Source organism: Coregonus lavaretus, assembly GCF_964263955.1.
Source record: "Coregonus lavaretus genome assembly, chromosome: 9".
Lineage (NCBI taxonomy): Eukaryota > Metazoa > Chordata > Actinopteri > Salmoniformes > Salmonidae > Coregonus > Coregonus lavaretus.
Genome location: NC_139996.1, coordinates 6,790,877 through 6,810,950, shown reverse-complemented (window position 1 = coordinate 6,810,950; position 20,074 = coordinate 6,790,877). Strand labels below are relative to the sequence as shown.

Here is a 20,074-nt window from a genome sequence, read left to right as displayed (position 1 = left end):
TATTTAACCTTTATTTAACCAGGTAAGCCAGTTGAGAACAAGTTCTCATTTACAACTGCTGTTACCTGTGCACGTGACAAATAAACGTTGATTGATGATGGGGATAGAAGATTGAGTTGAAGTTAAACAATTCTGTAGACATTTCAAAATTGTATCTGTAAATAATCTAACATTATATAGGCCTATGTATCTATAAATAAACTAACGGATTTAAATACTGAACGTCGAAAATGTTGAAAGAAACCAAGAGGGAACACGTGCTTCAGTGATGGAATCAATATTTCCCTGACATTCTTTTCGTAATGTAACTACATAGTTACAGTGCGCAAATTTGCGTGAGATGTTTACATTTGAAACGTGATTCCACTCATTTTAGCCTCATGTGCACAGAGATTGGAACAAATCAGACTTTAGACATTTCACCCCAGAAAGCTATTGAGAAACATTTCAGGCAAGTGGACAGAAATAAGACCGGGAATGCAGGCATTAGAGCTATTCTGTAAACAGCAATAACCTGCACTGAACATGTGTTTCTTAACCTGTGATCTGAATTAGCAACATCAGATTCTCATTCTAACAAATGCAAAAATATAAGATGTAGGCTATTGATTATTTAGACTATAGAAGTGCAGTATACAGTCGCTATTTTTGACTGCAAACTCAAATGATTTGTTATTGCATTCCCTCAGATATTAATTATTCTACACTTATTCTGAACACAAACTGGAAATGGACATTCACTCCCCTCTTCGCTCCCCTTGGAGCATTGTTGAGATAAAGAAAGGTAGGCCTACTTTTACACAGATGCACATTTTTCTCTATATAAGCTTTATTTGTTGACATGTTATGATACCATTTATGTTCTTTCAGTGAAGATAAGTTCTCCCAAACACACTCCTAATGCTGAATACCTCTTAAGGAGAAGGTGTGGGATGGCAGGTATTTAATTTGAGGACAAATATACAATTTATGGGTGATTTTACTTTGACTAAAACGTTTATTATTATGAATAACAAACAAATAAACATGTCATTTATTACAGAAAGTCTTGAGGAGACTGCAAAGCCAACATTGGATGCGTTCTGGCTGAAATCAAGAAATAGTACAGGTAATATCTTAACATATGCATGCAAATAATTGAACCATGGCAAACGTCATTGTTCTTACTTTCATGATAACGTTTATTTTATTTATTTATTTATTTTAAAAATCTTGTTAACAGCATATCCTTTGATAGGATATTTGTTGAGCTGTTTATTGCAGATTCTCAAAACTCTCCTCGGGGACACAAAGACATTTCACAATTGTTGTCGCCCTGAACAAGCTCACCTTGATTGCCCTAGTCAAAGGCATGATGATTAGTTGACTAGTTGAATTAGGTGTGTTAGCTCTGGAATAGATCCAATACTAGGAACGGCCGGGTATCTCAGAGGAGAGGTTGGAGAACCACTGGTTTAATGAATATACACCAGCCATGGAGACAGGTTTTTCTTGTCTCTGATATGCAGATGACGACAGAAAAGCCAACAACCCGTTTGTGCTTCCAATGGATCGTAACATCTTCAAAAAGAGAGAGATTGACTCTGTAATCAAACAACAAGTACGTAGGCTACTGTAATACCCTCTGGGACTTTAATGCATCCATCTCTAGACTATAATAGAAAATAATAAAAATATAATAGAATCTGAGCCATGATTAACACAGTATGCCGGGTCTGCAGATCGAGGCCTGTAGGCCTAACAAGTGATTACAGGAATACCATTTTGAGATTCTCTCTCTCTCACTCACTCACTCACTCACTCACTCACTCACTCACTCACTCACTCACTCACTCACTCACTCACTCACTCACTCACTCACTCACTCACTCACACACACTCACACACTCAGGAGAAGAAGTTCTTCAGCAGCCTGCCGACCCAGATGAAGAGTACCTACCTGTCCCGTCTCAGGTGCCGCTCGGCCCCCATGAGGAGCGCTGTGGAGGACACCATCCCCGAACCAGAGAAATGCAGAGGGGACAAAACAACATGGGCCACCGTGGTCACTAAAGGTACTGTATATAACAGACAGGAGTCTAGAATCAAAATGCATGTATTATCTAAATATGAATATACACTGCTCAAAAAAATAAAGGGAACACTAAAATAACACATCCTAGAGCTGAATGAATGAAATAATCTTATTAAATACTTTTTTCTTTACATAGTTGAATGTGCTGACAACAAAATCACACAAAAATTATCAATTGAAATCAAATTTATCAACCCATGGAGGTCTGGATTTGGAGTCACCCTCAAAATTAAAGTGGAAAACCACACTACAGGCTGATCCAACTTTGATGTAATGTCCTTAAAACAAGTCAAAATGAGGCTCAGTAGTGTGTGTGGCCTCCACGTGCCTGTATGACCTCCCTACAACGCCTGAGCATGCTCCTGATGAGGTGGCGGATGGTCTCCTGAGGGATCTCCTCCCAGACCTGGACTAACGCATCCGCCAACTCCTGGACAGTCTATGGTGCAACGTGGCGTTGGTGGATGGAGCGAGACATGATGTCCCAGATGTGCTCAATTGGATTCAGGTCTGGGGAACGGGCGGGCCAGTCCATAGCATCAATGCCTTCCTCTTGCAGGAACTGCTGACACACTCCAGCCACATGAGGTCTAGCATTGTCTTGCATTAGGAGGAACCCAGGGCCAACCGCACCAGCATATGGTCTCACAAGGGGTCTGAGGATCGCATCTCGGTACCTAATGGCAGTCAGGCTACCTCTGGCGAGCACGGAGGGCTGTGCGGCTCCCCAAAGAAATGCCACCCCACACCATGACTGACCCACCGCCAAACCGGTCATGCTGGAGGATGTTGCAGGCAGCAGAACGTTCTCCACGGCGTCTCCAGACTCTGTCACGTCTGTCACGTGCTCAGTGTGAACCTGCTTTCATCTGTGAAGAGCACAGGGCGCCAGTGGCGAATTTGCCAATCTTGGTGTTCGCTGGCAAATGCCAAACGTCCTGCACGGTGTTGGGCTGTAAGCACAACCCCCACCTGTGGACGTCGGGCCCTCATACCACCCTCATGGAGTCTGTTTCTAACCGTTTGAGCAGACACATGCACATTTGTGGCCTGCTGGAGGTCATTTTGCAGGGCTCTGGCAGTGCTCCTCCTGCTCCTCCTTGCACAAAGGCGGAGGTAGCGGTCCTGCTGCTGGGTTGTTGCCCTCCTACGGCCTCCTCCACGTCTCCTGATGTACTGGCCTGTCTCCTGGTAGCGCCTCCATGCTCTGGACACTACGCTGACAGACACAGCAAACCTTCTTGCCACAGCTCGCATTGATGTGCCATCCTGGATGAGCTGCACTACCTGAGCCACTTGTGTGGGTTGTAGACTCCGTCTCATGCTACCACTAGAGTGAAAGCACCGCCAGCATTCAAAAGTGACCAAAACATCAGCCAGGAAGCATAGGAACTGAGAAGTGGTCTGTGGTCACCACCTGCAAAACCAGTCCTTTATTGGGGGTGTCTTGCTAATTGCCTATAATTTCCACCTGTTGTCTATTCCATTTGCACAACAGCATGTGAAATGTATTGTCAATCAGTGTTGCTTCCTAAGTGGACAGTTTGATTTCACAGAAGTGTGATTGACTTGGAGTTACATTGTGTTGTTTAAGTGTTCCCTTTATTTTTTTGAGCAGTGTATTTGCATTGTTGTATTCTTATTTGCATGCTGTCTGTGTCCTATAATTAAGATCATTTTATAATAGGTAGACGTATAATAAAAGTATAGCCTACTATATATTTTATTATAGGAGTATCTATCATTATTTTATTTAAATTATTGGACTTTGACAGCAGTCACAATAAAGGAGCATACATCAATGTTTTAACAGAGAGTGTTGACTAGATTATCTCGTGTCGTTCTGCAGGTAGCGGTCAAGACAGGGAGAACATTAGGGACTACTTGTCTAAACAGCGAGAAAAGTTTATGCTGCAGGTAAAACAATTATAGCCAAACATTTTACATAAGGTGGGGCTAAGTGTGATGTCTGACCTGTGTCAATGAGACTCTGGGCTGAATTCAATCAAACCTGCAGTGCCGTAGTCATGCAAAGCCAATTTCAATTCAATATGAATTTTTAAAAATGTCCTGATGTAGAAAGACAATCTCTACAGTGGGTTTTAAGGAATTCCAGCCTCTCTCTCTCTATCCATGTCTCTCTAGTACTCTCTGACAGTGAAGCAAGAAACCATCAAGGAGCTGGAGAAGGACACAGTGATAGCGCTTCAGTTGATCAGCCGTGCTGAGAAACATCTGGAGGAGGACTCGGTCGCCTTTGAAAAGTTCATTAAGGAAAACGACCAGAGCTCAGTGGCAGCTGTCAAGTTGTTAGTAGGCCTATCATTATTATAACCAATAAATATTAGCCTACACATGATTTTGTATTAGCTTTTAGAATATCTCTAGCCACCTGATTTGACAAATAACCAGTAGGTTACAGTAATTAGTTAATTTATTCATGATAGGTCCACCACAGGTAGATCGTGGTAAATGCACAATGTTACAATAAATAAAAACATCGTATATTATGTTGTCTTTCTTTCCAGGGCAGAGAAAGAGACTATGGTGAAAATGGAGAAAACAGCAGAAATAAAAAAAGTAACAGTTCAAATGATGGCGATGAAAAGGTACCTTATTACATACACAGGCCATGTGTAACGTTAGGCTACCATACTATTTAAAATACTAGAAAGGAAAAATCAAAATGTGTCTCCTTCGAGCCGGATTTGAACCAGCGACCTAAGGATTTCAGCTTGAATTCCAACTACAGTCCTCCGCTCTACCAACTGAGCTATCGAAGGGACGCTATAAGACTGAGAAGAAACAGGGTATTTAAAGTTATTGCCAGAGGAAACCGACAGTTGTGAAATGTTAAATATTTTCAGCAGTTGTTTTTTCTCCTCCAGTAACGCTGTTAGGTTTTAACATATTTCACTACTGTAACTAATGTAGAAGTGAAAACTATCTAACCACGTTGTTTTTTTCCAGAATGGATGAGCTAGCATGCACGTTAGCTAGGCTACGTTTAGAGAACGGGCCGCCGTCGCGCTGAACACATTAATTTCCATTGGAGAGTGCGGTGGAGTCGACGTGTTTTTTCCAGTGGTAGTAAATGTCATCCCATATAATGCAAACATATCCCCCTTTAGCGATATCTCAAAGTATCAAGAAATCCTAAAGGAGTACCGGACATACAAAACGTTTCTCACCGCCGTCGGACCTATGGAGTGGCGCGAGGAACAGAAGCGCAAGAGGGAGGAGAGGAGAGCAACCAAGCAGAGGGAAAGGGAGTTTAAAGGTATGGGAGTTTAAATACTTTCCTTGGACTTATTTCAGAATGATAAAATGTAACATAATGATAAAATGTGTGCAATATGCAATAGTAGGCTAAATCTATTGACAGAAGTGTGACATTTTGTATTACTTTACTGATTCCAAGAAGAAAACCAAAAAGGTCCAGCCTATGCCAGAAAAAATTCAAGAGTCACAAAAAAATCACAGATGAGACATCAAAGCAAAGGGTAAGAGGATGGGGATCATATATATATATTTTCGTGTGTGGATTATATTTTAATATCAATCAATGTAATTGATTAGTAAAATTGCAAATAGTTAAGTGCTAGTGTGTGTATTTGATTGTACTCTGTCAGCGGGAAAGTGAGCAGCATCCTTCACCATCAGGAGAGACAGGGGTCCACCATCTCCGAGGTGCCAGAGACAGCAGAGACCTCAGACAGCGACGAGGTATGGATTAAACGTTCCTGTTTTTATTAATTAACAATCTTGAGTATTGGTGTGTTTGTAGACATACTGTATGTAACGAACCAGGGTAGTGGTAAAAAAATTGGGGTAAACCGGAGGCACATTTTGTAAACTCCCTAATGCAAAAAAAAAAAAAAAAAGTATCTAACTACCCTAATAAGTGGGTACACCCTATTCATAAATTAAGACAAGGAAACTGGGTTTACTTGGGTTGACCCCCAAGACAGCACAAACCGATCCGACTGGGACCAGACGTGTGTTATTAGCTCTTCTTCTTAGTTGTTTCTGCTGTGGCTCCTCTCCTCCAAGGAGCCAGAGTTGTTTTACTCCAACCCCAGGGACATGCTGAATTTGTTGACTGACCTGGAGGAGCAGAACCTGTCCTACATCCAGAACTACCAGGAGACCGAGGAGGCCATGGATGAGATCCGCAAAACCATCCAGCAGACGCAGGAAAGAATGTAAGGAAGGGAACGTAATCTACAGTGGGGAAAAAAAGTATTTAGTCAGCCACCAATTGTGCAAGTTCTCCCACTTAAAAAGACGAGAGAAGCCTGTAATTTTCATCATAGGTACACGTCAACTATGACAGACAAATTGAGGAAATTTTTTCCAGAAAATCACATTGTAGGATTTTTAATGAATTTATTTGCTAATTATGGTGGAAAATAAGTATTTGGTCACCTACAAACAAGCAAGATTTCTGGCTCTCACAGACCTGTAACAACTTCTTTAAGAGGGTCCTCTGTCCTCCACTCGTTACCTGTATTAATGGCACCTGTTTGAACTTGTTATCAGTATAAAAGACACCTGTCCACAACCTCAAACAGTCACACTCCAAACTCCACTATGGCCAAGACCAAAGAGCTGTCAAAGGACACCAGAAACAAAATTGTAGACCTGCACCAGGCTGGGAAGACTGAATCTGCAATAGGTAAGCAGCTTGGTTTGAAGAAATCAACTGTGGGAGCAATTATTAGGAAATGGAAGACATACAAGACCACTGATAATCTCCCTCGATCTGGGGCTCCACGCAAGATCTCACCCCGTGGGGTCAAAATGATCACAAGAACGGTGAGCAAAAATCCCAGAACCACACGGGGGGACCTAGTGGATGACCTGCAGAGAGCTGGGACCAAAGTAACAAAGCCTACCATCAGTAACACACTACGCCGCCAGGGACTCAAATCCTGCAGTGCCAGACGTGTCCCCCTGCTTAAGCCAGTACATGTCCAGGCCCGTCTGAAGTTTGCTAGAGTGCATTTGGATGATCCAGAAGAGGATTGGGAGAATGTCATATGGTCAGATGAAACCAAAATAGAACTTTTTGGTAAAAACTCAACTTGTCGTGTTTGGAGGACAAATAATGCTGAGTTGCATCCAAAGAACACCATACCTACTGTGAAGCATGGGGGTGGAAACATCATGCTTTGGGGCTGTTTTTCTGCAAAGAGACCAGGACGACTGATCCGTGTAAAGGAAAGAATGAATGGGGCCATGTATCGTGAGATTTTGAGTGAAAACCTCCTTCCATCAGCAAGGGCATTGAAGATGAAACGTGGCTGGGTCTTTCAGCATGACAATGATCCCAAACACACCGCCCGGGCAACGAAGGAGTGGCTTCGTAAGAAGCATTTCAAGGTCCTGGAGTGGCCTAGCCAGTCTCCAGATCTCAACCCCATAGAAAATCTTTGGAGGGAGTTGAAAGTCTGTGTTGCCCAGCGACAGCCCCAAAACATCACTGCTCTAGAGGAGATCTGCATGGAGGAATGGGCCAAAATACCAGCAACAGTGTGTGAAAACCTTGTGAAGAATACAGAAAACGTTTGACCTGTGTCATTGCCAACAAAGGGTATATAACAAAGTATTGAGAAACTTTTGTTATTGACCAAATACTTATTTTCCACCATAATTTGCAAATAAATTCATTAAAAATCCTACAATGTGATTTTCTGGATTATTTTTTCTCATTTTGTCTGTCATAGTTGACGTGTACCTATGATGAAAATTACAGGCCTCTTTCATCTTTTTAAGTGGGAGAACTTGCACAATTGGTGGCTGACTAAATACTTTTTTCCCCACTGTATGCTGTTATACTCCCCATTTGAATCAAATCCCCTTTGGAATTCAACAGGGCTGTGTTCCTCAGAGCATGCAACGGAAAATGTTTTAAAATGTTTTGTAAACGGAACAACGAAAATGAGTGTTTCTTATCGATGAGTCCAGGTCCTCTTGGGCAATTCCACCTTTTATTCAGTTAATTTCATGCCTAATGAACATGACCCAGGTGTCATCCCTAGCAAATGTGCCTGCTAACAGCAGGTGTGTGTTTATTTCCGTGTGTAATGTACAGGAACAGTGAGATCCGGATCCTGCTGCAGCAGGTAGACATCCTGAAGAACACCATCCAGAGGGAGGAGGAGAAGTCCTCTGAGCTGGAGCTCAAGTCCAGGATCTTCTCCTACGGAGAGTACAGAGCTGACAAACAGGTTAGTACTATTGTCCACGTCGTTGCTGCAGGCCCAATGGATGAGCGCAATTTGATGATCGGCATCGCTCTCAGTGACGAAATTGCAAAAGCAAGTTACATGGACGCCTTTGGCTTTGATTGGCTGATTGATTAATTGGTCTCCTTCTCAAAATGCATCAGAGAGGAATCCAAAGGTTAATCAGTCTCCCCAGACCTTTTCATCCACTGCATGTTTGAGAGGGAGACTAGGAAAGAGGATGCAAGGAGTGAAAGGAAATACAATTGAGATTCAATCATTTTGTAGTCAATTTCACCTCTTCTTTCTCACAGGATGTGATGCTCAATGTGCTGCAGAAGAAGGTGAAGGAAGTGCACAGGGTGTGTGTGGGAGAGGTGGACTCCAATATCAGCACTCTTCATATGCTGGCCAACATCGAGAGCAGGATGGAGGACATTATGGACTGCCTGGAGACGCTGCCTCCGGACAAAATTGACACCGTCCGCACACAGAGGGAGAAAGAGAAGAGGCTCAAGTATGTGTCCTCCCTTACAGCTCTTTGCAGTCATACACCGACAAGTAACCGGAAAGCACTCTTGGCTGTGTTTACACAGGCAGCCCAATTCTTATATCCCCCCCCCCCCCCCCCCACACACACATACTAATTGTTATTTTGACCAATCAGATCAGCTCTTTTGCCAATTATTGGGTAAAACATCAGAATTGGTCTGCCTGAGTAAACGCAACCGTTGTGACAACTTCTGGGGTAAAAAGGTATTTATAAAATAAATGTGATTGATTAATTAATAGTTGCCAACACCATACCACACATTCAGGATGAATGCTCTCAATTGTGCGGCCAGCGGTAGAAGTTGACCAGAGTATTCATCATCCCAAACTGCCTCAGCAATCTCAGGAAGAAGGCTAGAGATGCTGTTGTGCCGTCTTGATCAATAGATCCGTTGGTATGGGACCATAATGCTCCCTTCCTCTAATCTCCTTTCAGGATGCGTGAGGAGAAGCTGTTGATGAAGAAACACCACCAGGAGGAGAGACTCCGGAAGGCTCTGGAGAGGGCCACCTCCGACAGCAAGAAGAGGGTTAGTGTAGTCAATGTATCAAACAGGACACATGTCGATTGCTATAACAAAGTTTGAGTAAATACGTTCTGTTTATCAATGGAAAGGCATTTATAGACTGGTGTGCATAGAGAATCAACCTAGAATACAGTATCTACCTTTGCTGCACTGTGTATTGATGAAACATGCTTCGCCAGGACCAAATGCCTTTGCAATGACACCTAATATTACAGACCTGTAACAGAGTTTAATACACAGCATAACGAGCCAGCCTACATCTATCCTCTTCTCTGGCTTGTAGATGGGCAGAAGGCTGATGCCGCGATCGGAGCCATCAGATATCAAGAAGAAGGACATGACACACGCGTTGACCACTAGCGAGCAAGAGGACGTCTTCTACTTCTTTGCCTGATTATTTTAAACCATCAATATTCACAGACAACATAACACAGTGACTGATTTTAAACCATCAATATTCACAGACAACATAACACAGTGACTGATTTTAAACCATCAGTATTCACAGACAATATAACACAGTGACTGATTTTAAACCATCAGTATTCACAGACAATATAACACAGTGACTGATTTTAAATGAGCTTTTATATACATTAGGCCAATATTTCAGTTAGCCCAAGTCACCAAGGAGCATTTCCATTCACTCACTGATTTGGCCTATACAATATTATCTAATGCTTTATAACAGTTAGATTGATAATTAAATGTACTGTATACTTTGATTATAAAATAAATAAAATATTCTTGCCTTAGTATATTGTTATTGATGCCTAAATACGATCATTTATGTATAGAAAGTATGTAAATTGCTCAGAGTTGTTACCATAAGGTGAATGCACCAATTTGTAAGCGGCTCTGGATAAGAGCGTCTGCTAAATGACGTAAATGTAAATGTACCACAAAATAATGCCATACAAGATATTACTGAAAAGTGCAATATGCACAATTTTATTATCCTTGTGCTCAGAGGGGCACAACAGCTTGGTTCATCATCATATAAAAAAGAACTGCTTCTCAGATGTTTTCAAAACAATCAATTTTTCATAAAAAATGAGGACAAATCGGCAAACAAGATTAGCAACCAGACACCAAAACGAAAAAAATAAGCTTGCCTCTTTCAAGCCTCTTTCATTTCACCATCCTCTTCCTCTTCTTCTACCCCTCTAATGAACAAGACATTGTTGCATCTGTGTGGAGCGAAAGATAGTGTACGGTTAGCTCGGTGTGGACTGGTATGTCAGAAAGGAAATGATTAAACATTGTGCTAATTCTGCAATTAAAGGGAGATACAGTGCTATCAGAAAGTATTCATACCCCTTGACTTATTCCACATGTTGTGTTACTGCCTGAATTCTACACATAATACACCATAATGACGACGTGAAAACATGTTTTGAGAATTTTTTGCTAATTTATTTTAAATGAAATATCTCGTTTACATAAGTATTCACACCCTGGAGTCAATGCATGTTAGAATCACCTTTGGCAGCGATTACAGCTGTGAGTCTTTCTGGGTAAGTCTCTAAGAGCTTTGCACACCACCAGGATATTTTTAAAATTCTTCAAGCTCAGTCAAGTTGGTTGTTGATCATTGCTAGACAGACATTTTAAGCCTTGCCATAGATCAGGGTTCTTCAATTCCGGTCCTGGAGGGCCGAAACACTTCTGTTTTTTATTTCTACCTGGTAGTTAATTGCACTCACCTGGTGTCCCAGGTCTGAATTAGCCCCTGGTTAGAAGGAGAGGATGAAAAACAGAGGTGTTTCGGCCCTCCAGGACCGGAATTGAAGAACCCTGCCATAGATTTTCAAGACGATTTACGTCAAAACTGTAACTAGGCCACCCAGGAACATTCAATGTCGTCTTGGTAAGCAACTCCAGTGTATATTTGGCCTTGTGTTTTAGGTTATTGTCCTGCTGAAAGGTGAATTGGTCTCCCAGTTTCTGTTGGAAAGCAGACTGAACCAGGTTTTCCTCTAGGATTTTTCCTGTGCTAGGCTCTATTCCGTATATTTTAGCCTAAAAAACTCCCTAGTCCTTGTCAATAACAAGCATACCCATAACATGACGCAGCCAACACCATGCTTAAAAATATGAAGAGTGGTACTCAGTAATGTGTTGTGTTGGATTTGCCCCAAACATAAGGCTTTGTATTCAGGACATTAAGTACATTTATTTGTCACATTTTTACTTCAGTTCCTTATTGCAAACAGGACACATGTTTTGGAATAGTTTTATTATGTACAGGCTTCCTTCTTTTCACTCTGTCATTTTGGTTAGTATTGTGGAGTAACTTCAATGTTGTTGATCCATCCTCAGTTTTCTCCCATCACAGCCTTTAAACTCTGTAACAGTTTTAGTCACCATTGGCCTCATGGTGAAATCCCTGAGCGGTTTCCTTCCTCTCCGGCAACTGAGTAAGGAAGGACACCTTTATCTTTGTAGCGACTGGGTGTATGGATACACCACCCAAAGTGTAATTAATAACTTCACTATGCTCAAAAATACATTCAATGTCTGCTTTTTATTTGATTTTTACCCATCTACCAATAGGTGCCCTTTTTTGCAAGGCATTGGAAAACCTCTGTGGTTGAAATTCACTAATCGACTGAGGGACCTTACAGATAATTGTATGTGTGGGGTACAGAGATGAGGTACTCATCCAAAAACCATGTTAAACACTATTATTATGTGACTTGTTAAGCAAATGTTTACTCCTGAACTCATTTAGGCTTGCCATAACAAATAAGTTGAATACTTATTGACTCAAGACATTTCAGCTTTTAATTTTTAATTAATTTGTAAAAATGTCTACAAACATAATTCCAATTTGACATTATGGGGTATTGTGTGTAAGCCAATGACCCAATCTCAATTTAATAAATGTTTAATTCAGGCTGTAACACAACAAAATGTGGAAAAAGTCAAGGGGTGTGAATACTTTCTGAAAGCCCTGAATGCGTGTAGCCTATTCCCATATCTGTTTGTGCTGTCTTCACCACTCCAATCCATGACCATAGGAGTTGGCAAGATAGCACAAACAGATCGGAGACCAGGCTAATGTGTGTAATCATGAGTTCTGCAAAGTGCAAGTAAACAAAATAGTATTCCACTGAACTTACCTGACGAGCACTTCTCCTAGGTGGCCAGCCAATGCTCCATCCACATACTCTTCAGTGTTGGCCAACTATAAAATCAGAGACAATAGATTGTTAGATGTTATAGATTGATATGAATGCTGTACATCGGTTTTAAATCACACTAAATGAATAGCCCACAGTGATGCAACCAGAGCCATACAGCCTAGCTAGAGTTTCGGATGGGCAAGCGCTCTCTAGATGCAACTGTGTACACACGAGGGACTCCAGAGCATGCTGTAGTGAATTATGCATATCATTGATGTTTTCACATATTTTACTGTATGTATCTGTCTGGTCCACACACACACCTACCTGCATGTTCATGTAGCTGTCCACAGACACCAGGTATCCTTTGTATTCCATACCCCACTTCAGCTTCACCATCACGGGCTTGCCAGTCAGACCGTTCAGGAACGGTTTGGGATTCAGTGGTAAACTCTGAAATGATATAATTCACACGTGCCGTTATAAGCCTAACATGAGTGTACATTTAAAGCAATGAGGCCTGAGGTATACCACGGCTAAGGGCGGTTCTTATGCAGGACGCAATGTGGAGTGCCTGGATACAGCCCTTATGTCCGTTTACATTGTGACGTATTTCATTACGCCGTACGTCATTTTCACGGAGTCTTGCCCCGCTACTGAATGGACAAGTACAGTGTTGCCAACTTAGCAACTTTTTCTGGTGTTATTGGAGACTTTTGGAGACTGACGTGAAAGCACGTATCGTTCATACTCTTCTCTGACGAGCAGCGGGTGCTGCCGTGGGCCCCACCCCCGTCCCAAAGCACTTACAGGCGGCCCAGTCCCTCCCAGCTGCAGTCAGAGCAGGAGATGTTCACCCCTCCGCGTCCAGACTGCAAATGAATCGCGCATGCGGGAAGCCGCCGCTGGCTGATCCCGCCCTGGCTTACATTCAGGGCGGGATGTAAATGTAGGGTGTTTTTTTACTCACTTTTTGTCTCTCCCACAACGTTATTCCTCTCTCCTACAGCGTCCATCACAATTACATGCACATGGCCAATTATGCAAATTAGGTGATGACGTCATTTAGCGACTTCTAGCGACTTTTACATCAGCCAATAGATACTTTCCTTACTGAGGAGTTGGCAACACTGGACAAGTGTAGTGTTTGTAATGGAAGATGGAGAGCCTGTCTCTCGTCAGAGATCGCATTTATTTTGGGAGATTGCAAAATATGACTTTTTCAATTCTAGACAGGACAAATATATTGTTTCAGGTGATAATAAAACATGTTTTGTTTAGTTACTTTTTCCTCAACTTGTTTCTAACTTTATAGCAAGTCACGCTATCTTGCACTGCAGAGCAGCTAGCTAGCGAGGTAAAAGCTAAGCTAGGTTGAAGATACCATTGTAGCTAGTCCACCTAATAATTATAAAAAACTAATGTCATTATCATCACAATAAACTTCAACGGGAGGCAACAGTCACAATATAATTGTCTTAACAGCCAATGTGTATTATTTAACATTACTATTAAAATACTCACTTATAGGAATGAGTAAATTGTTTAGAACTTGCTAGCTATCTCATAAAGCCATCACCGAAAACCACACATTTTCATCTTCTGTGGTTTGGTACCTTCCTGTACTTTGATGGACTCTGGCTAGACTCTGGCTAGACTGAAGAAAAATTCCACTCCATTGTGGACATCCCCATTGAAATTACTTATGGGTAATGTGAACGAGGCTTCAGTGTTGCCAACTCCTCAGTAAGGAAAGTAGCTATTGGCTGTCCTAAAAGTCGCTAGAAGCACCCGCTGCTCGTTGAGAAGAGTAAGAACGATACGTGCTTTCACGTCAGAGTCTCCAAAAGTCTCCAATAACACCAGAAAAAGTTGCTAGATTTGTCGCTAGTCGCTTTTTTGAAAATGTGTCACTAGAGGGGTCTGAAAACTCTCTAAATATAGCGACAAATTCGCTAAGTTGGCAACACTGCGAGGCTTTAGCTGTGGTATATTGGCTATTTCCACAAACCCGAGGTGCCTTATTGCTATTATAAACTGGGTGGTTCTAGCCCTGAATGCTGATTGGCTGAAAGCCGTGGTATATCAGACTGTATACCACGGGTATGACAAATCATTTATTTGCACTCTTCTAATTACGTTGGTAATCAGTTTATAATAGCAATAAATTATCTCTGGGGTTTGTGGTATATGGCCAATATACCACGGCTAAGGGCTGTATCCAGGCACTCCACGTTGCGTAAGAACAGCCCTTAGCCGTGGTATATTGGCCATATATCACACCCCCTCAGGCCTTATTGCTTAATTATATTAATCATAATACTAAGTATAATTAACTGGTTATACCACGGCTTTCAGACAATAAACATCCAGGACCAAACACATTACAGCTGCATCTCACAGCTAACGTTAGCTACCTAGCTTCCTAGTTAATCAAACTAGCCTTTCACATACAGTGCAAAGCACAACAAAGTAGATATCTAGCGGCTAACAAGTAAGCTATCTTACCACCCTAACTAGCTACCGTAGCTAGCTAGTTAGATAACCACAACAAAGGCGCATAATGCGATTTTATGATAGATAGATAGCTACTCAAATGTAATGTATGATAGCCTGGACGTTCACTACATATTACCAATCCTCATAAAACACCTCATAATATAGTCTAGAATATTTACCATCTTGATTCTGTATGAGCTTCAATGACGATTGCACGCCGTTGTTGGTTAGAGGAAGTAGTGGTGAACTCTGAACTCTGATCCGCACAAAAACGACACTGTGATTGGTTCAGTTTCTGTAATTGTTCATCCTGATTGGCCACAGAACCGGAAAGAATCGCAGACGAGGATTTGCGGGAAAGATTCGATGTAGCCCAAATATTTATCGTCGAGCTTGTTACTTTGTTAAAATTTTAATGAAAGTTTCAGTCACAGTGTTACAATCAGATACTTGAAACAATATTGTCTCTCTTGCTCGCCCGCACGGAGAAGAGACTTGACTAGAGTAGACAACAGCAGTTGCAGTTGCAGTTGTGACCACTAGGAGGTAATGTTCTCAAATGGATTGAAGTAGCCAACACTCCCAACCGTTATGAATGCTTTGCATAACACAAGATAAACTTTTATGGAAACTTTTATCTCCTTTTAAAGATGTAAATTATATTCTGATAATCGATAGTCACATAGTAGCTTAAAGAATGTTGGTTATTTTTGAATGTTTATTTAAATGTTAATTGAAATTCACCGCAGATTGTTGCTTGTGCTATTGCTGTAGTTCATTGTGAATGTCATGTAATTTTTTACAGAAGATAGATCACAGTTTCTCTCTATGTCTTTGGGCGTGTTCGAGCAGATCACTTTTGTCAATCTCAGCCTTTCAAAGTGTGTTGCATTATGGGGATAAAAATTGTCCGATTTATGCCTACATGTCTACTGCATGAACTTGATAAAAAATCATGTGATCAAAGGTCATGACGTTTTGACTGCAGTCGACTGCAAGTTTCTGCAGTTGCTCTTCCCCGACTTCATCTGGCAGCCATGGCTTGCATTGTGGAAGGCTCTATTGTCATCCAATGATTAGGGTGTTTTTGTTTGACCCATGCAAACGTGAGCAAAGACGTGACTGAAACAGGAACCAACTTTGCCTCAATTCATGTATACAGTGGATATGTACAAATTAATGTGATATTTGAGGCTCTCTCTCACCAGGGGCGGACTGGGACAAAAATTAAGCCCTGGCATTTTAGCCACACCAGCCCCCTCTGAATCAGAGAGGTGCCCGTGGAGCAGTTGTTGGGGGTTAATTGCTTTGCTCTATGGCAGAACAGCAGATTTTTTTCACCTTGCTGGCTCGGTTACTGGCTCACTGTTCTTAACCACTAGGCTACATGCCATATAGATTACCTTTGGCTCATAATACCGTATGAATGCCTAACTACTGCAACTATAAGTGCCTGGCTGTCATACATGCCCCCCCGTATCCTAAGGGTTAATTACTATTACATATATAATATAGAGCCAAAATATCAATAAACTGGCAGTACATGAGTCAGTGTCTCTCTCTATCTCCCTCTGTTTTCTCCCTATGTCCACTACACTTGAATGCTGCAGCAGCAGCAGCAGCTGAGATGTCTGCGCTGCTAAGCCTAGCATCACTGGGACCAGAAGACCAGGGGACCACACTGCCTGTACTGGGCCCAGCAACATCCTAGGGTAACACTTTATTTTAAGGGTCCATAATAAAGCATTTATAATGCATTTATAAAGTATAAAGAACACTCACATTAGATTAGGGACTGCAAAAATACTTTACTAATGATTAGTAAATGGTTTGTTAATATGGGAGTAATGATTCATAAATGGTGAACACACAATTTATAAATGCCTTATAAATGGTGTATTACGGATCCTTAAAATAAAGTGTTAGCCATTCTACTTGTGAATGAATTAACACATATATTAGACAAAGAAGAAAATCACTGAAAAAATGCCTTATACATGACCATTGGCTTATATCAGCGGTACTCAAGTACTATTTCAGAAGGTCCGGTCACACAAATTTCCTAGGTGGCAAAGGTCCGGATAGATATGGTCATTTATCAAAGTAGTAATAAACGGCCACCTCACAATGCATGTGACACCAAACTGTTCACACCCCTCCTGAATGCGGAGGGAACATTTTGCAGTTTTAAAGCTAATTTCCCACAATTCTACACATGTTGCATGGGGCAGAGAATTGTTTTACTCTTTTAAAGTTAATTTCCTGCAATTCTAAAATTGTTTTCCATGTCTTGTGTTTATATGATACCAGTGGTCGAAGCGCGTTTTTTTTTTTTGTAGGTGGGACCCGCTGTCCGTATTGACGCCGTTCTGGACAGTAGTCCGCCAGTTGAGTATGGGAGGCTTATATAATACCTTATAACAGCCTAACTACATATTTAATGTGTCCCCCCCCCCCCCCCCCCGCCCACTTAGCTAATTGTTTAAATATTAGGCTACATGTAATTCAATAAAATAAAACAGAGAGAGGAGAGAGACTGCTAGTTCCCTAATGTTTTGTCTGTATAATACAGCCAATGGCTACATTATGGAACAGGCAGTCTCTCTCTCTTCCTCTGTCTGTTTGATTCTATTAAATTCAATATACAGCCTTCTGTGTTTGTCATAGAACGATGCCGGGACTAGTTTATGTGGATGCGGATAGATCTCCAGCGTTGTGCTTCTTCTTCAGTGCCGCGCGCGTATGCATATCTTTCTGCCAAGAAGGGAGGGGCCTTTCAGCGAATGAAATAAGCGGGAGATAGGCGGGACTTTCCAGCCTTCAGTGGGCGGTAGCAATGTAATGTAATCAGGTACCAGAGTCACTCCTTAATACAGCTCATAAACACACTGGCTGGGCTGAAGAGACTGCGATTAAGAAGTGAATAAACATTGATAAAACAATAAAAAATACACAGACAGTCCCTGAATGGACCTTTATTGTAATACATGATGACTTGTGTTCAATAAAACGCATTGTATAAATGTCTAGTAGATGGCTATTGCCTTACTGTCACGCCCTGGCTCTGGGGACACTGTTATGCTGAGCCAGGGTGTGTAATTCTATGTATTCTATTGCTATGTTGGGAGTTCTAGTTTGTATTTCTATGTTGGCCTGAGTGACTCCCAATCAGAGGCAACGAGTGTCAGCTGGTAATGGTTGTCTCTGATTGGGAGCCATATTTAAACTGTCTGTTTTTTCCTTTTGTGTTTGTGGGTTCTTGTTTCCAGTCGGGTTGTGTTAGACCGTTAACTGTCACGTTATCGTTTGTTGTTTTTTCGTGTCTCTTAATAAAGAGTATGTTTGCCTGCAACGCTGCGCCTTGGTCCTCATCTCTCACCGACGATCGTGACAGAAGAACCCACCAAGACAGGACCAAGCAGCGTGAAGAGCAGAGAGGTTGGTCTATGGAGCAGTGGAGTAAGAGTCTCGACTGGGCCAAGCCAAGTGAGGCGCAGAAAGGTTGGACTTTGAAGCAGTGGAGTGAGTGTCTGGCTAGAGACATGGAGGCCTGGTCCAAGAGGAGAGCCGCCCATAAATTTTTTAGGGGGGGGCTCACGACGTGGACGTCGGGGCAGCAGGAGGCCGCGATAGAGTGGTCCAGCGGGTCGGCAGAGGAGGCCGCCAGGTTACGGGGGCCACTGGTGTTAAAGGGGAAGGAAAGTGTGGAGGCACGGCGAGAGGTACTGGGGTGTGTTACCAGTCCGGTCCGGCCCGTTCCTGATCCCTGCATAGGGCCAGTGGTGTGTGTCCCCAGTACGGTCCGGCCTGTTCCTGTCCCTCACACCAAGTCAGTGGTGCGCTTCGTCAGCCCGGCTCGGCCCGTTCCTGCTCCCCGCACCAAGTCAGTGGTGCGCTTCGTCAGCCCGGTCCGGCCCGCTCCTGGTCCCCGCACCAAGTCAGTGGTGCGCTTCGTCAGCCCGGCTCGGCCCGTTCCTGCTCCCCGCACCAAGTCAGTGGTGCGCTTCGTCAGCCCGGCTCGGCCCGTTCCTGCTCCCCGCACCAAGTCAGTGGTGCGCTTCGCCAGCCCGGTCCGGCACGCTCCTGCTCCCCGCACCAAGTCAGTGGTGCGTTTCGTCAGCCCGGCTCGGCCCGTTCCTGCTCCACGCACCAAGTCAGTGGTGCGCTTCGTCAGCCCGGCTCGGCCCGTTCCTGCGCCCCGCACCAAGTCTACGGTGCGCGTCGCCAGCTCAGCCCGGCCTGTTCCTGCTCCCCGCACCAAGTCAGTGGTGCGTTTCGTCAGCCCTGTCCGGCCCGTTCCTGCTCCCCGCACCAAGTCAGTGGTGCGTTTCGTCAGCCCTGTCCGGCCCGCTCCTGCTCCCCACACCAAGCCAGTGGGGTGCGTCGTCAGTCCAGCACGGCCCGTGCCTGTTCCCCACACCAAGCCAGTGGTGTGCGTCGTCGGTCCGGCATGGCCCGTGCCTGTTCCACTGGTGCCTGGTCCGGCACCGGTCAGATGCGTTACGCCGGAGCTAGAGCAATCCGCTCCATCAGTGTGCAGTCCAGCTCCGGCCAGCGGGGCCAGACCGGACCAGGGGTACTTTGGGGGGTTGGAGAGGGAGTGGGGATCAGGCCCGGAGCCGGATCCGCCGCCAAGGCGGAGTGCCCACCCGGTCCCTCCCCTGTGGTATTTAGTTGGCGCGGTCGGAGTCCGCGCCTTTAGGGGGGGGTACTGTCACGCCCTGGCTCTGGGGACACTGTTATGTTGAGCCAGGGTGTGTAATTCTATGTATTCTATTGCTATGTTGGGAGTTCTAGTTTGTATTTCTATGTTGGCCTGAGTGACTCCCAATCAGAGGCAACGAGTGTCAGCTGGTAATGGTTGTCTCTGATTGGGAGCCATATTTAAACTGTCTGTTTTTTCCTTTTGTGTTTGTGGGTTCTTGTTTCCAGTCGGGTTGTGTTAGACCGTTGACTGTCACGTTATCGTTTGTTGTTTTTTCGTGTCTCTTAATAAAGAGTATGTTTGCCTGCAACGCTGCGCCTTGGTCCTCATCTCTCACCGACGATCGTGACACTTACGTA

At 43.3% G+C, this 20,074-nt stretch overlaps 2 protein-coding genes across 3 annotated transcripts; one reads left to right on the top strand and one right to left on the bottom strand.

Moving 5' to 3' along the window:
* Positions 1 to 470: 470 nt before the first annotated feature.
* On the top strand, positions 471 to 9,777 carry LOC311135115 (cilia- and flagella-associated protein 100-like; the record flags this gene model as incomplete). Of its 2 annotated transcripts, none has more annotated exons than XM_084169004.1 (16): positions 471 to 784; positions 871 to 939; positions 1,043 to 1,108; positions 1,509 to 1,600; positions 1,892 to 2,054; positions 3,924 to 3,991; positions 4,220 to 4,383; positions 4,603 to 4,683; positions 5,206 to 5,354; positions 5,499 to 5,577; positions 5,707 to 5,800; positions 6,128 to 6,279; positions 8,172 to 8,307; positions 8,619 to 8,821; positions 9,293 to 9,386; positions 9,667 to 9,777. In XM_084169004.1, exons 1-16 carry the CDS (start codon positions 730 to 732, stop codon positions 9,775 to 9,777), a joined length of 1,776 nt encoding a protein of 591 aa, XP_084025130.1. In that variant the 5' UTR covers positions 471 to 729. The 2 variants fall into 2 exon arrangements, with proteins under 2 accessions (XP_084025130.1, XP_084025129.1); XM_084169003.1 differs by having other exon boundaries at positions 5,496 to 5,577.
* A 44-nt stretch (positions 9,778 to 9,821) lies between these two features.
* On the bottom strand, positions 9,822 to 15,252 carry LOC311135134 (small nuclear ribonucleoprotein F-like). Its single transcript, XM_084169029.1, has 4 exons — positions 15,190 to 15,252; positions 12,839 to 12,964; positions 12,509 to 12,573; positions 9,822 to 10,573 (listed from the first exon to the last, which is right to left on the bottom strand). The coding sequence occupies exons 1-4, from the start codon at positions 15,190 to 15,192 to the stop codon at positions 10,504 to 10,506; spliced, it is 264 nt and encodes an 87-aa protein (XP_084025155.1). The 5' UTR covers positions 15,193 to 15,252; the 3' UTR covers positions 9,822 to 10,503.
* Between the last annotated feature and the right edge of the window lie 4,822 nt (positions 15,253 to 20,074).

Coding starts and splice junctions, on each gene's coding strand:
- LOC311135134 (XM_084169029.1), bottom strand. Junction 12,574..12,838: donor ACAGCTACATGAACATGCAG/GTAGGTGTGTGT, acceptor CTGATTTTATAG/TTGGCCAACACTGAAGAGTA. Junction 10,574..12,508: donor CTAGGAGAAGTGCTCGTCAG/GTAAGTTCAGTG, acceptor CGCTCCACACAG/ATGCAACAATGTCTTGTTCA.